Source organism: Mobula hypostoma, chromosome 2 (assembly GCF_963921235.1).
Source record: "Mobula hypostoma chromosome 2, sMobHyp1.1, whole genome shotgun sequence".
In the NCBI taxonomy this organism is placed as follows: Eukaryota; Metazoa; Chordata; class Chondrichthyes; order Myliobatiformes; family Myliobatidae; genus Mobula; species Mobula hypostoma.
This window is the reverse complement of record NC_086098.1, coordinates 221,962,428-221,978,206: the sequence shown is the minus strand read 5'-3', so window position 1 is coordinate 221,978,206 and position 15,779 is coordinate 221,962,428. Positions and strand designations below refer to the sequence as shown.

The following is a 15,779-nucleotide window of genomic DNA, read 5'->3' as shown; positions in this document are numbered from 1 at the left end:
AAAAGCACAATGAGTGTAAAGGCACTTTATTTGAATGCCTGTAGTATTCAAAATAAGGTCAGTGAACTTGTGGCACAAATCAGTACTAAGGGATATGATTTCTTGACCATTAGAGAGAAGTAATTGCAGGGTGGAGAGGACTTGGAATTAAATATCCAAGGATATCAGGCAATACGGAAGAATAGGCTGGAAGGTAAGGGAAACAACAGGAATTCTGCAGATGCTGGAAATTCAAGCAACACACATCAAAGTTGCTGGTGAACGCAGCAGGCCAGGCAGAATCTCTAGGAAGAGGTACAGTCGACGTTTCAGGCCGAGACCCTTCGTCAGGACTACCTGAAGGAAGAGTGAGTAAGGGATTTAAAAGTTGGAGGGGGAGGGAGAAATCCAAAATGATAGGAGAAGACAGGAGGGGGAGGGATGGAGCCAAGAGCTGGACAGTTGATTGGCAAAAGGGATATGAGAGGATCATGGGACAGGAGACCCGGGAAGAAAGACAAGGGGGGGGACCCAGAGGATGGGCAAGGGGTATATTCAGAGGGACAGAGGGAGAAAAAGGAGAGAGAGAAAAAGAATGTGTGTATAAAAATAAATAACGGATGGGGTACAAGGGGGAAGTGGGGCATTAGCGGAAGTTTGAGAAGTCAATGTTAAAGTGAACGTAGGTCCCTTGGAGTACAAGAAGGGGAATTGATATTGGGTAATGAGGAAATGGCAGAGGCTTTGAATGAATATTTTGTGTTGGTCTTCATGGTGGAGGACACGTCTAACGTGCCAAAGACAGACGTTATGGATGCGATGGGAAGTGAGGAGCTATCACTGAAGAGGTAGTGCTGAGCAAACTTGTGGGCCTGAAGATAGATAAGTTCCCTGGTCCTGATAGAGTGCATCCCGTGGTACTGAAAGAAATGATAGAAGTTATAGTCAAGGCTTTGGTGATATTTACCAAAATTCTCTGGACTCTGGGCAGGTCTTGGCAGACTAGAAGATAGCAAATGTCACACCACTGTTCAAAAAAGGATGTTGGCAGAAGGCAGGTAATGATAGGCCAGTTAGTTTAACATCTGTAGTTGGGAAAATGCTTGAAGCTATCATTAAAGAAATGGACAGAAATGGATCCATCAGGCAGACACAGCATGGATTCAGCAAAGGCAGGTCCTGTTTGACAAACTTAACTGGAGTTCTTTGAGGATAAACAAGTACAGTGGATAGAGGGGAACAGATGGATGTTATTGACTTGGATTTCCAGAAGGCACTCGATAAGATGCTACATAAAAGACTTATCCATAAGATAAGGATGCATAGAGTTGGGGGTGATGTAGAAGCATGGATAGAGAATTGGTTAACCAATAGAAAGTAGAGAGTTGGGATACATGGGAGTTCCTCTGGTTGGCCTTCATTGCTAGAGGGATTAAATTTACGAGCAGGGAGGCTATGCTGCAACTGTACAGGATACTGGTGAGGCTGCACCTGGAGCACTATGTGTAGTTCTGGTCTCCTTATTTGAGGAAGGATATACTGGCTTTGGAGGCGGTGCAGAGGAGGTTCACCAGGTTGATTCCAGAGGTGAGGGGGTTAATCTATGAGGAGTGATTGAGTTGTCGAGGACTGTACTCACTGGGATTCAGAGAGATGAGAGGAGATCATATAGAAACATATAAAATTATGAAAGGGATAGATAAGATAGAGGCAGGAAAGTTGTTTCCACTGATCTGTGAGACTAGAACTTGGAGACATAGCCTTAAGATTCAGGGGAGTATTTAGGACAGAGATGGGAGGAACTGCTTTTCCCAGATGTGGTGAATCTGTGGAAGTAGTGGAGGCTAACTTAGTTAATATATTTAAGTCAGGTTGGATAGATTCTTGCATAGTAGTGAAATTAAGGGTTATGGGGTAAATGTAGTTAGGTGGAGATGAGTCGATGTTAAGATCAGCCATGATCTTATTGAATGGTGGAGCAGGCTCGGTGGGCCAGGTGGTCTACTCCTGATCCTATTTCTTATGTTCTTAAGTAGTGGAAAAGAAAGCAGGAAGATAAAGAGTCGATGTTTTAGACTGAGACCTTTAATCAACACTAGAAATGAAGTGGGAAGGTAAAGAGTTTGGAGAAGAAGAATTTCAGAGTTGTATACTTTGATAATAAATGAACCTTAGAAGAGCCAATGCTTCGGGCTGAGATCTTCCATCAGGACTGGGAAGGAATGGGGAAGAATCCAGAAAATAAGCAGGTGGGATGGGAGGAAAGGAAGGAGTGCATGTGAAAGATGATAGCTGAAGCCAGGTGGGCGAGCGAGGGGAATGAAGAGAGAAGCTGAGACATGATAGATAGACAATGGAAAGGGCTGAAGAAGAGAAGGAATCTGATTGGAGAAGAGAGTCGACCATGTGAGAAAGAGATGAAGGAGGGGCACCAGAGAGAGGTGATAGGAAGTTTGATTTGCACAGGATCTCTTTGATACCATTAGAATTTTCCATCAATACATGAGATTACTCTGGAGCATAATACAATATATTAAAGACAACATACATTAGACAGATAGATGGATACTTCATTGATCCTGGAGGAAATTACAGTGTCACAGTGGCATTACAAGTGCATAGATAAAAATATGAGAAGAGAAGTAGAAAGAATAAAAAATAAGTTACCAAAACAGTCTAACAAGAGGGGGTCATCACTTCCCCAGCTATAGATTGACTCATTGTAGAGCATGATGGCCAAGGGTAGGAATGACCTCATACTGTACTCTTTGGAGCAGTGCAGTTGTCTTAGTCTATTACTAAAAGTGCTCCTCTGTTCAGCCAAGGTGGCATGCAGCGGGTGAGAAACATTGTCCAGAATTTCCAGGATTTTCTGTAGGGTCCTTTGTTCTACCACGGTCTCCAGTGAGTCCAGTCTGACCTATAACAGAGCCAGCCTTTCTAATCAGTTTATTGAGCCTGTTGGGATCACCCGTCTTGATGCACACCACCACATAGATGATTGTACGGACGACAACAGACTGATAGAATGCGTGAAAGAGAGGCCTGCATTCTCCAAAAGATCTCAGTCACCTCAGGAAGTAAAGGCAACACTGGCCCTTCTTGTGCACAGCCTCTGTGTTAGAGTTCCACTCAAGTCTGCCAACCAAGTGCACTCCAGATACTTGTTAGTCCTCACCATCAACATTAACAGGGAGCAGTGCAGGCTTAGTCTTCCTAAAGTCCATCACCGTCTCCTTTCTCTTACTGATGTTGTGCTGCAGATGACTCAGCTTGCACCATTTGACAAAGTCCTCCACCAGGGCCCAGTATTCATTCTCCTGTCCGCCCTTTACACTCTCAACTATTGCTGAGTCATCAGAGAATTTCTGCAGACGGCATGACTCATTGTTGTATCTAAAGTCCGAGGTATACAGGATAAACCGGAAGAAAGCCAATACAGTCCCCCATGGGGCCCCAGTGCTGCTTATAGCCATGTCTGACACAGCTCTGAAGCCACACAAACTGTGGTCTGCCAGTCAGGTAGTCCATTATCCAGGATACAATGGAAGTGCCAATCTGCATTGAACGGAGCTTTTCCCCAGCCATGACGGCTGTACTTGAGAAATCTAAAAACATGATCCTCTCAGTGCTGCCCTGTTATCCAAATGGGAGTAGGCTCTGTTCAGTAGACAGTCAGTGAGACACAATGAGATCAATTCAATGAGACACTCTAAGTGCTAGAGGATCTCGGCAAGTGACGAGCATCTATGGGGGAGAATAAACAGTCAACGTTACTGACTCAAACCCTTCATCAGGATTTCAGAATCAGAATCAGTTTTAATATCTCCGGCATATGTCGTGAAATTTGTTAACTTTGCGGCAGCAGTACAATGCAATACATTAAAATATAGAGGAAAAAACCTGTGAATTACAGTAAGTATATATATATAATAATTAAATTAAATGAGTAGTGCAAAAACAGAAATAAAAAAGTAGTGAGGTAGTGTTTACGGGTTCAATGAGCATTCAGAATCTGGATGGCAGAGGGGAAGAAGGTGTTCCTGAATCGCTTAGTGTGTGCCTTCAGGCTTCTGTACCTCCCTCCTGGTAGTAATAATGAGAAGAGGACATGTCCTGGGTGGTGGGGGTCCTTAATGATGGACACTACCTTTTTGAGGCACCGCTCCCTGAAGATGTCTTGGATAGTATGGAGGCTAGTGCCCATGATGGAGTTAACTAATTTTCCAACCCTTTGCAGCTGACTTCAATCCTGTGCAGTAGCCCCTCCATACCAGATGGTAATGCAGCCAGTTAGAATGTTCTGCACAGTACATTTGTAGAAATTTGCGAGTGTTTTAGGTGACATACCAAATCTCCTCAAACTCCTAATGATTTCAAGTAAATTCTGCAAAACCCCACAAAGCAGTTTCAAATGCTAAGCAAGGTTAAGATTCCTCAAAAATATGTTAGAATCAGAATCTGGTTTATCACTGACATGAGTCTTAAGATTTGTTTTGCAGCAGCATTTCAGTGGAAACCATAACATTACCAAAAGTTGCAAAAATAAATAAATAAATAGTGCAAAAGTCGAATAATGAGTTCCTGGACTATTCAGAAACCCAACGGCAGAGGAGAAAAGCTATTCTTGATGTTGGTTTCTGAGACAGAGATCATGCAGCTGCCAGATGCTGTGGGGATATGCACAGGTGTAGTGTTATTCTCTCTTTCAAAGCATGCATAAAAGGGATGTTATAGATCGCCACGATGGCTTATACACCTCGGAGAACCCCATGCTGCAATAAGATAATATGATTGTGACTGAAATTTGCCTGGAATTTCAGTCTAGTTGCAGTTTTAAATTGTGTGTTTTATAATCCAACCTCTAACTGCAGTGAACTATTGCATAAAATAAAATACAGAGCAGGGTGCTGCTTTGTCAAGCATCTTTGCTCCAATCACCACAAAAGGTGGGGTTTCCCAGCAGCCACCTGGTTGAATTCCAGATCCCAGTCCCATTCCAACAAGTTGGTCCATGGCTCCTCTAGTGCCATGATGAGGCCATTCTCAGGCTGGAGGAGCAACATCTCATGTTCCATCTGGGTAGCCTCCAACCTGACAGCATGAACATCGATTTCTTTAGCTTCCGTTAATTTCTTCCTCCCTCCCACTTCTCTCTTTTTCCACTCCCCATTCTATCTCTATTGTTGCCCCTTCGCTTCTCCTCACCTGCCAACCCCTCCCTCAATTTCCACCCCCCCCACCTCCTTCCCATTCTCAAATGGTCTACTATCTTCTCCTCTTAGTTTCCTTCTACTACAGCCCTTTTACCTCTTCTACCTCTCGGCTTCTCATTTCACCCCCCACTCCCCCACTCACCTACCAACCCCCTCACCTGGTTTCATCTATCATCTTCCAGCCTTTACTCCATTCCCTCCCTCACCTTCTTATTCTTGCTTCTTCCTCCTTCCTTTCCAGTGCTGATCAGGGGTCTTGGCCCAAAACATTCCTCTCCATAGATGCTGCATGGCTTGGTGAGTATCTCCAGCATTTTGTGTAAATTGCAAAGAAAATATTTTTCTACACATATTTGAAAAAGTTTGTCCTCAAGCAGTTGCACTAAATGTGGTGTTTATGGGAGTCATTACTGAATCATTCGGGAGGCTGAGGTGGGGATAAATAGGACATATGGAGAGCTGGTTGCACACAAGAAGCCAGACACAGGTAACGGGGTGACAGTCAGGAAGTGTAAAAGGAGTAAGGAGCCAGTGCAGAGTACCCCTGTGGCCTTCCTCCTCAACAACAGGTATATAACTTTGGATACTATCGTGGGGGGATGACATAACAGAGGAAAGCCACAGTGGTCGGGTCTCTAGCACTGAGCCTGCCTCTGTGACGCAGAAGGGAAGAGAGAAGAAGGGGCATGCTGTGGTGATAGGGGATTCGTTAATTAGGGGAATGGACAGGAGGTTCTGTGGGCAAGAACAAGATTCCTGAATGGTATCTTGCCTCCCGGGTGCCAGGGTCTAGGATATCTTGAATTGAGTCCTCAGCATTCTTAAATGGGAGGGTGAACAGCCAGAAGTCGCGGTCCACGTAGGTCCTAATGACATGGGTAGGACGAGTGATGAGGTTCTGCATGGGGAGTTCAGGGAGTTAAGTGGTAAATTACAGGGCAGGACCTCCAGGGTTATGATCTCAAAATTGCTACCCATGTCACTAGTGTGGCCAAAACTAGGAAGAGTATACGGTTTAAGAGGTGGCTAAGGAGTTAGTTTACGGGGGAGGAAGTAAGATTTTGGATCATTAGTAAGAAAAGACGGTTTGCACCGGAACTGGAGGGGGAATACTATCCGAGCAGGAAGGTTTGTTAATGCTGCACGGTGGGGTTTAAACTAGAGTTACAGGGGGATGGGAACCAGAGTGCCTGAACAGTGAGTGGAGAGATTGTGGAGGCAGATGTTGGTAAAACCTCAGACAAAGTCAGGAATCAAAAGGTTGAGCATGGTGTGACTAGTGTCCTGAGCTGCGTATGTTTCAATGCAAGGAGTATTGTAGGAAAGGCGGATGATAGTGCTGATTTACAAACAGAGGCAATGTGTAGTGAGGAAAGGCTGTTAATAAGGTAAGATTGCAGTCAACTGGATGGACTGCAACATAAAAGGCAGACAAAATCAAAAAGGATGAATACAGGACTGAAGGTATTATATTTGAATGTGCACAGTATACAGAATAAGGTAGATGAACTTGTAGCACCGTTGTAGATTGGCAGGTATGATGTTGTAGGCATCACTGAATCATGGCTGAAAAAAGTTTATAATTGAGAGCTTAATATCTAAGGTTATACATTGTCTTGAAAGGACAGGCACGAAGGCAGAGAGGGTGGTGTTGCTCTGTTGCTAAAAAATGAAATCAAATCATTAGAAGAAGGTGACATAGGGTCGAAGGGTGGACAGAACTAAGAAACAAATCATTGTGGACAGAACTAAGAAACTGCAAGGATAAAAAGACCCTGATGGGAGTTCTATACAGACCCCTAAAGACTAGTTAGGATGTGGCCTACAATTTACAATGGGAGATAGAAAATGCATGACAAAAGAGCAATGTTACAATAGTCATGGAGGATTTTAATATACAGGTAAACTGGGAAGATCAGGTTGGTACTGGATTACAGGAGGGGGAATTTCTAGAGTGCTGACAAGGTGGCTTTTTAGAGAAGCTCATGGTTGAGGCCACTAGGGGATCAGCTATTCTGGACTGGGCGCTGTGCAATGAAGCTCAAGTCAGATGTAACACACATCAAAGTTGCTGGTGAACGCAGCAGGCCAGACAGCATCTCTAGGAAGAGGTACAGTCGACGTTTCGGGTCGAGACCCTTCGTCAGGACTAACTGAAAGAAGAGCTAGTGAGAGATTTGAAAGTGGGAGGGGGAAGGGGAGATCCAAAATGATAGGAAAAGACAGGAGGGGGAGGGATGGAGCCAAGAACTGGACAGGTGTTTGGCAAAAGGGATATGAGAGGATCATGGGACAGGAGGCCCAGGAAGAAAGAAAAGGGGGAGGGGGGGAAACCCAGAGAATGGGCAAGGGGTATAGTGAGAGGGACAGAGGGAGAAAAAGGAGAGAGAGAAAAAGAATGTGTGTATATAAATAAATAACAGATGGGGTACGAGGGGGAGGTGGGGCATTAGCTGAAGTTTGAAAAGTCAATGTTCATGTCATCAGGTTGGAGGCTACCCAGACGGAATATAAGCTGTTGTTCCTCCAACCTGAGTGTGGCTTCCCCCTTTTCTTTCTCCCTAGGCCTCCTGTCCCATAATCCTCTCATATCCCTTTTGCCAATCAACTATCCAGCTCTTGGCTCCATCCCTCCCCCTCCTGTCTTCTCCTATCATTTTGGATCTCCCCTTCCCCCTCCCACTTTCAAATCTCTTACTAGCTCTTCTTTCAGTTAGTCCTGACGAAGGGTCTCGGCCGGAAACATCGACTGTACCTCTTTCTAGAGATGCTGCCTGGCCTGCGGCGTTCACCAGCAACTTTGATGTGTGTTGCTTGAATTTCCAGCATCTGCAGATTTCCTCGTTTTAAAGTCAGATCTATCCGTTTTACAGTGGAATAAAGGGAATTACAAAGGCATGAGAGAGGAGCTGCCCAGAATTGGTTGGAAAAGAACACTGGTAGGGTTGATGGCAGAGCAGCAATGATTGGAATTTCCGGAAGCAATTTGGAAGGCACAATATATATGCATCCCACAGAGGAAAAAAAGTTATTTTAAAGGAAAGATGACACAACCATGGCTAACGAGAGAAGTCAATGCCAACATAAAATCCAAAGAAAGGGTATATAATAGAGAAAAAATTAGTGGGAAGTTAGAGGTTTGGGAAGCTTTTAAAAACCAACAGAAGGTAACTAAGAAGTCGTTACGAAAGTAAAGATGGAAAACGAAAGTAAGCTAGCCAATAGTACCAAAGAGGATACCAAAAGTTTCTTCAGATACATGAAGTGTAAAAGAAAGGCGAGAGTGGATATCGGACCGCTGGAAAACAATGTTGGAGAGGTAGTAATGGGGGACAATGAAATGGCAGATGAACTGATGAAGTATTTTGCATCAGTCTTCACTGTGGAAGACACCAGCAGTATGGAGGAAGTTCCAGGTGTCAAGGGCATGAAGTGTGTGAAGTTACCATAACTAGAGAGAAGTTTCTTGGGAAACTGAAACGTCTGAAGGCAGATCAGTCACCTGGACCAGATGCAGTACACCCTAGGATTCTGAAAGAGTTGGCTGAAGAGATTGTGGAGGCATTAGTAATGATGTTTCAAGAATCACTAGATTCTGGACTGTTTCCGGAAAACTGAAAAATTGCAAATGTCACTCCACTCTTCAAGAAGGGAGAGAGCAGAAGAAAGGAAACTATAGTCCAGTTAGTCTGACTTCAGTGGTTGGGAAGATGTTGGGTTTGATAATTAAGGATGAGGTACTTGGTACTTGGAGGCACGTATTAAAATAGGCCATAGTCAGCATGGTTTCCTAAAGGGGAAATCTTGCTTGACAAACCTGTTGGAAATCTTTGAAGAAATAACAAGCAGGATGGACAAAGGAGGATTGGTTGGTGTTATGCACTTGGATTTTCAGAAGGCCTTTGATGTGGTGCCATACATGAGGCTGCTTAACAAACTACGAGTCCATGGTATAACAGGAAAGATTCTAGCATGGATAAAGCAGTGGCTGATTGGCGGGAGTCAAGAGAGAGAATAAAGGGAGCCTTTTCTGTTGGCTGTCAGTAACCAGCGGTGTGTCATTGGGGTCTGTGTTGGGATGGATTCTTCATACATTATATGTCAATGATTTGGATGATGGAATTGATGGTTTTGTTGCAAAGTTTGCAGACGACATGAAGATAAGTGGAGGGGCAGGTAGTTTTGAGGAAGTAGAGAGGATACAGAAGGACTGAGACAGATTAGGAGAACAGGTAAAGAAATGGCAGATGGAATACAGTGTCAGGAAGTGTATGGTCATGCACTTTGGTAAAGAAATGAAAGGGTTGACTATTTTCTAAATGGAGAAAAAATACAAAAAAACTGAGGTGCAAATGGACTTGGAAGTCCTTGTGCAGGATTCCCTAAAGGTTAATTTGCAGGTTGAGTCTGTGGTGAGGAAGGCAAATGTGATGTTAGCATTCACTTCAAGAGAATTAGAATATAAAAGCAAGGATATAATGTTGAGAGTTTATAAAGCACTCATGAGGCCTCACTTAGAGTACTGTGAGTAGTTTTGGGCTCCTTATCTTAGAAAGGATTTGTGGAAACTGAAGAGGGTTCAAAGGAGGTTCATGAAAATGATTCCAGGATTGAATGGTTTGTCATATGAAGAGTGTTTAATGGCTCTGGGCCTAAATTCACTGGAATTCAGAAGAATGAGGGGTGACCTCATTGAAATCTATTGAATGATGACAGAGACTGGCTGGGTTCAAGCATGTAGTGCTTCTGCCTCAGTACAGGGAAGTTGGATGCACAGTTGTGATGGTTATTCACCTTCCAGGGCCCAAGGGGTTCATTGCTAACCTCAGCTTTCTAGCTCAGCGGCATGACTTTTCCAGGGGTCAAAGCTGTTGTTGATAAAGTTAAACTTCTAACCAATATTCCTTGCTCAGCTTCTGGTCATAAACAAGTGAACAACAAATTTCTCGTTTGCCCGCGACTTAATCAAGAGAAACAATGGTCCACTTTGACCTAATTAAACATTGCATTCACCTGGCCTGATGAATGCAACTGAAGAACATCACTGCCACTCAGCTTTGCATCATCAGTATTCTTAGATACTTCCCTTCAACCATTCAGTTCTTCAACCAACCAGCACAATCTTAATCACTACAGTTTAGTGATTACGATACACTTTGACCACCTTTGCATTAAAATGGATTTTGGTTTTTTTTGTTCCAATTGTGTTCTTTCTTGTTAGAATTTACTTAACTGGAGTAGCACACACAAAACGCCGGCAGGTCTCCCAGCATCTGTGGAGGAAAATGAAGTTGAAATTTCAGGCTGAGATGCTTCATCAGCAATAGAAAGGAAGAGGGCAGAAACCAGAATGAAAGGTATGAGGGAGAGGGAGAAGTGCGAGCTGGTGGTTGATAGGTGATTCCAGCTTGAGGGGGTTGGTGTAGGAAGGAGGGCAGGAGAAGGGAAAAAGGGGTAATGATGTGAGAAGCTGGCAGGTGATAGGTGGAAGAGGCAAAGGGCTGAAGAAGGAATCTGATAGAAGAGGGCAGTGGACCATGGGAGAAAGGGAAGGTGGTCATTAACCTGAGGGAGAAAGATAATGGTAATAGGCGGGTTCTAAGGATGATAGAGGGGAATGAAAAGGGATAAAAGGCCCCAGGGATGAGACAGGGGGTTTGGGGGGAAGGGAAGATCAGAGGGGAGTGGTTACTGGAAAACAGGGAAATTGAAGTTAATGCCATCAGGTTGGAGTCTATCAATGCAGAAAATGAGATGTTGCTGCTCCAGTCTGCATCTGGCCTCAACTTGGCAGTAGAAGAGTCTGTATCTCCATTGGTGAATGAAGTTTTTCTGACGCTATGTGCATGTGATGCTGCTGCCAGTGAGTTTTTCATTGCATACTTGTGCATATGTGAATTAGCTCAACTTTGAATTTACATTTGTCTTCCCTTCATTTCTGATGGATGCCATGTGAACAGCAGCAGTCCCTGAGGTATGCCTTTAGTTACTCCCATCCAAACCCTCGTGCTTAAGGTATTGGTTGAGTTTGAAAGTCAGTGTAGGACAATGTAGCAGCTCTTTTGTTAGCTCCATTATATGCTTATGGTGTCTTGAAACTGTATTCTGACGTTATAATGGAAACTTAAAATATTTTCTGGAACTTGAAAGTTTAGACAAGTTTTACTACTTGTTTATATTTGTGGAAGAAATAAAAAAGCAGATATTTTGTTCAAAATTTTAGAGAAATTGACAGGCATGTGCTTGGATCAGTTAAAATCAGTATACATTAATTAATGTTAACATGGTTTGCAGATACATGCATTCACTGGTAAACTGTCCAACTACGACCATTTGACAGACTTTGGTGCTGTTTGTAAATTGTTTGACTGTACCTCGAACAGAGCCATGTTTTTTCCATCGTACTCCTTCCCTTTCTCAGCCTCAGTGCTGTTAATGAAAGGACTGCTCTCCTTGGGGTTTGCATCTCCTGTAAAAGCATAAAAACAGAAGCACTGGTAAGATTGTAGCTGGCCATATAGTAAAGAAGTAATGCGCCGACCATTATGTGTATATATTTAGATATGACTCTGAAAGTCAAATACATGAAGGTGCTAATTCATACTTTCCAGTTTGGCATCATTTGCTTATAACTGGATTACCAAATTGAAGAGTTACATTTTCCAAGGGGAGCAGATTTGTCATTTTAAAATTGTTTACTATCAACCCAGAAAACTTAATAGAACAGTTCAGCCACCAAAATGAGCTATAATCTGCTTAATGTAACAATAGTTAGAATGAAGGAACTACCGTAAGCTTCTCCTCATCACATTCCGAAACTGCTCAAATTTTGCCACTAATGTGGTGAACCATTGCACAAGCAATGAAGGAAAAAGGAAGACCTTGTACTCATAAGTTCTAAAGCTTCCTTCACGATCCAGCTAACGAAGACCTTCTGAAGTTAATCACTATGTAACGTAGGAAGGGATAGGTAGGCTGAGATGATTTATTAAAAGGTGTAGAATTAAAATTCAGTAGTGAGGTAGATGTAAAAATCCAGGGAGGTTTTTGAACATGTATAAACATAAGTGATTATGTGGAAGAGAAATTCAGAAAATGGGGCCATAAATTTGCAATGGTTTGGTACAAATGGACGAATGGAGGAACAATGATTAATCTGGATTCAAAAGACTATTAATTGCACATTGAGGTGCAGGATTGGAGGTGATTGCAGTGTCAGCCCTGAGACAAAGACTGTTTTGGGAGAATGGGAGGTTGATGAAAGTAAAGAACCATAAAAGCTATTTCAGAGGAGATACAGTAAATCCTGCTTAGAGAAACTTAGAAGGTGTACTGCTTGGAACAACCAAGCCAGGTCATAAACTATTGGAGAAGCCTAGCTAGAAGATGTTATTAGTATCAATAATGTTTGCAGAGGAAATAGGCTGTTGCAGGGATGTGAATTATGGCTCAGTGTGGTGTGTGAATCTTGTTCCTGGGTTGTATTTATCCCCAATGCTATATGAAGTACAATTCATCATAATTAAGAGGCTAGGGAAAGAACAGCATTGTGAGAATAAATCCTAACTCTTTGATTACAGCATGAAAAATATAACCCACGAAGGCACACAAACAAACTCGTAAACAGTCATTACCATATGCAAACTGGAGATTAAGTGGTGTCTAACGATAATGAACGTGTCAGAATACCTCTCCACACAGGAAGGTCTGTAATATTATACACAACATATATAATCTTATGTTACATGTTTATGAACATTATTTTATCCTAAGTGCATCAGAGAAAAAGAAAGTGATGAACTTGCAGGAAAGCTAATTCTGTCCAGAAAAGTGAACTTGCTGCTTTGAATACCGCAAGCATATTAGATATTCAGGCATCCCTTTGATACACCAGGAACGTGCATAGGCCACGCTGATGAAAGGCCATTACCTTGCCACAATAGTTTTCTTCATAAATGTTGTCTGACCTATTGAAAATCTCCAGCCCTTTCTGTTTTTATATCTCTTTCAGTAATATTTTTATTGTTTGAAAAATGAAAAGCCACAAATCCCATGTTAGAATGTGATCATGTGTAAATTTAATAGATCCTATTGCTAGCAATATATATTTATAATGCAGACAGTACTTTGACAATGTACGCAGTATTATGCTAGGCTATTCATTGTTGCACATCAGCGACAACATTGATATTACCGATAAACGTGCCCTCGATTTATGGTTGCTCAATGCTTGCAAGGTCATTTGGAAAGCTTTTATTACCTCAATCCCACTTAACGTATTTGTGTCAATATTATGTTGCCTCAGGTGCTGAGTTTAATGTCTTTTAATTCACTTTGCGGCCTTTCCATTCCTATATTGTATTATTACCAGTTCCAACCAACTGCATATTTCTCGGGAAAAAAACCTTGTACTGCTCTGATTGTGCTTTCTTTTCTATTTCCTCTCAACACAGAACAAGGCCAATCAGCCCATAGAGGCTGCAGTCTTCGGAGTAATGCCATTCCTCCGATTATTTCCATGCAGCCTGTTCCCTCATGTCATCCACCACCCCCAAGGCTCATCAATCACTTTGGAACCAGTATCAGGTTTGATGTTATGGTGTTTGCTGGGCTTGGCGATTAGCTAGCAGACGTTTCATCACCTGTCGAGGTGACATCCTGGCATGTCGTGGCTACAATGTGGACCACATGTAAACTGCATTATGTTACTCCCTCAAATCCACCTCCAGAATGCACACTATTCTGATTTGGAAATAGGTCACCGGTGCTTCATTCCTGCTGCACTTGAATCGTGGAGCTCCCTCCCCAATAGCCCCATAAACGGGTCTCAAAGAGGACCACAGCTGTTCAAGAAGACAGCTCCTAAGCACCTTTTTAAAGGTAAATAGAGATGTACAGTAAGATTGAGCTTCCCAGTAATGCCCACACGTTGCAACATCCACCTTTTGCTCAATGTCCGGAAAGCTAAAGAGCAGATTACTAATTTCAGTAAGGGGTAGGAGGATGAACATACACCAGAGGATTGGCAGTGGAGAGAGTCAGCAACTTTACATTCCTGGGCACAGATAGCCTGTCCTGGGCCCAGCACAAAGATGCAATCACAAGGAAGGCACACCAGTGTCTTTACTTTCTCAAGAGGTTTGGCTTTCAAACTTCTGTGGATGTGCTGCTGAAAGTATGCTGACTGGTCACATCATGGCAAGTCGAAGGCATAGGAATGTAAGAAAAGCTAACGAGAGCAATACATCACAGGCCATCTCTCCCTGCCATTGCAGCATCCATAGGAGGCACTACCTCAAAAAGCAATATTCCTCATCAAAGATCCCCACTATCAGGGCCATGCTAACCTCTTGCAGCTACCATCATGCAGGAGGTGCAGAAGCCTGAAGTCCCACTCCACCAGGTTCAAGAACAGTTACCTCTTCTCAACCATTCAGTTCTTTAAGGAACCTGCAAAACTGTCATCACTACAGTTTAGCAACACCATGACCACTTCAAACATTTTGCACTAAATGTACTTTCCTTTTTGTTATAATTTTGCTCTTTCATGTAAGAGTTGTGCATAAATGATGCCAAATTCATGTTTTTATAAGAATGCTGCTGATATGCACATCTACGCTCATGTATACATCTTTATCACATATGGGCTTTGCACAAACAGACTCGTGCCATTCTACAGAAGCGCAGTAGAGAGCATCCGAACTTGCTGCATCACTGCATGATGCAGAAACTGCACTGCAGTGGACAAGAGGGCTCTGCAACGGGTAGTCAAAACAGCTCAATGCATCACCAGCACCAGCTTACCCACCATCAGGGAGATGTATACAGAGAGGTGCCCGAAAAGGGCCAACAACATCATGAAAGATCACACCCACACTTCTCATGGACTGTTTGTCTCACTCCCATCAGGGAGGAAGCTACGCAGCATCCACGCCAGGAGCATTGGATTGAAAAACAGTTACTTTCCTCAAGCAGTAAGGCTGATCAACATCTCCACCCACTAACCCACCCCTCTGCACACCCCTACCATCACTACTTTATCATTTCCTGTCACTCACCTTATGTACAGACACTCCTGTGCCTAGCATTTCTTCATTGACATACTGTACAATTAATCTATGCATATAAGCTAGTGTGTTTTCTTTATTATTGTGTTCTTTGACTTACTGTGTTTTTTATGTGGTGTGTCAGATCAGGAGTAACAATTATTTCGTTCTCCTTGTACTTGTGTACTGGAAATGACATTAATCAATCTTGAATCTTGAATCTTATATGATGCCTTGTACCTGCTGAAACTAAGTTTTGATTGTACGTGTGCATACGCAGTATGCGTACTTGTGCTCAGGACAATAAACTCAACACTCACTTTGACTTTAATGATATGTTGGTTGGAAAGCTGTTCATATACTTAGTGCAAGAATGTCACATCCTATCCTCAGATCTGCATAAATGAAAGGATTGGAAGAGTAGCTGAGATCTTGGAATGCACACGTGAACAATGATAAATGTTGCCCTGTGCCATAGGGAATGCAATGCACTCACCCATCTCCATAACATTTATTTTATTCAAATTTTACTTTTTGT

The 15,779-nt window shown here is 42.8% G+C and overlaps 1 protein-coding gene across 5 annotated transcripts in view; it reads right to left on the bottom strand.

Moving 5' to 3' along the window:
* The window catches only part of LOC134342867 (solute carrier family 12 member 5-like), a 1,196,244-nt gene that overhangs the window by 332,835 nt on the left and 847,630 nt on the right, over positions 1-15,779 (bottom strand). For all 5 annotated transcript variants that reach the window (XM_063041525.1, XM_063041526.1, XM_063041527.1 and 2 more), the window contains exon 2: positions 11,570-11,664. In XM_063041525.1, the coding sequence (XP_062897595.1) occupies positions 11,570-11,664 (95 nt within the window). The remainder of the gene's footprint in view (positions 1-11,569; positions 11,665-15,779) is intronic.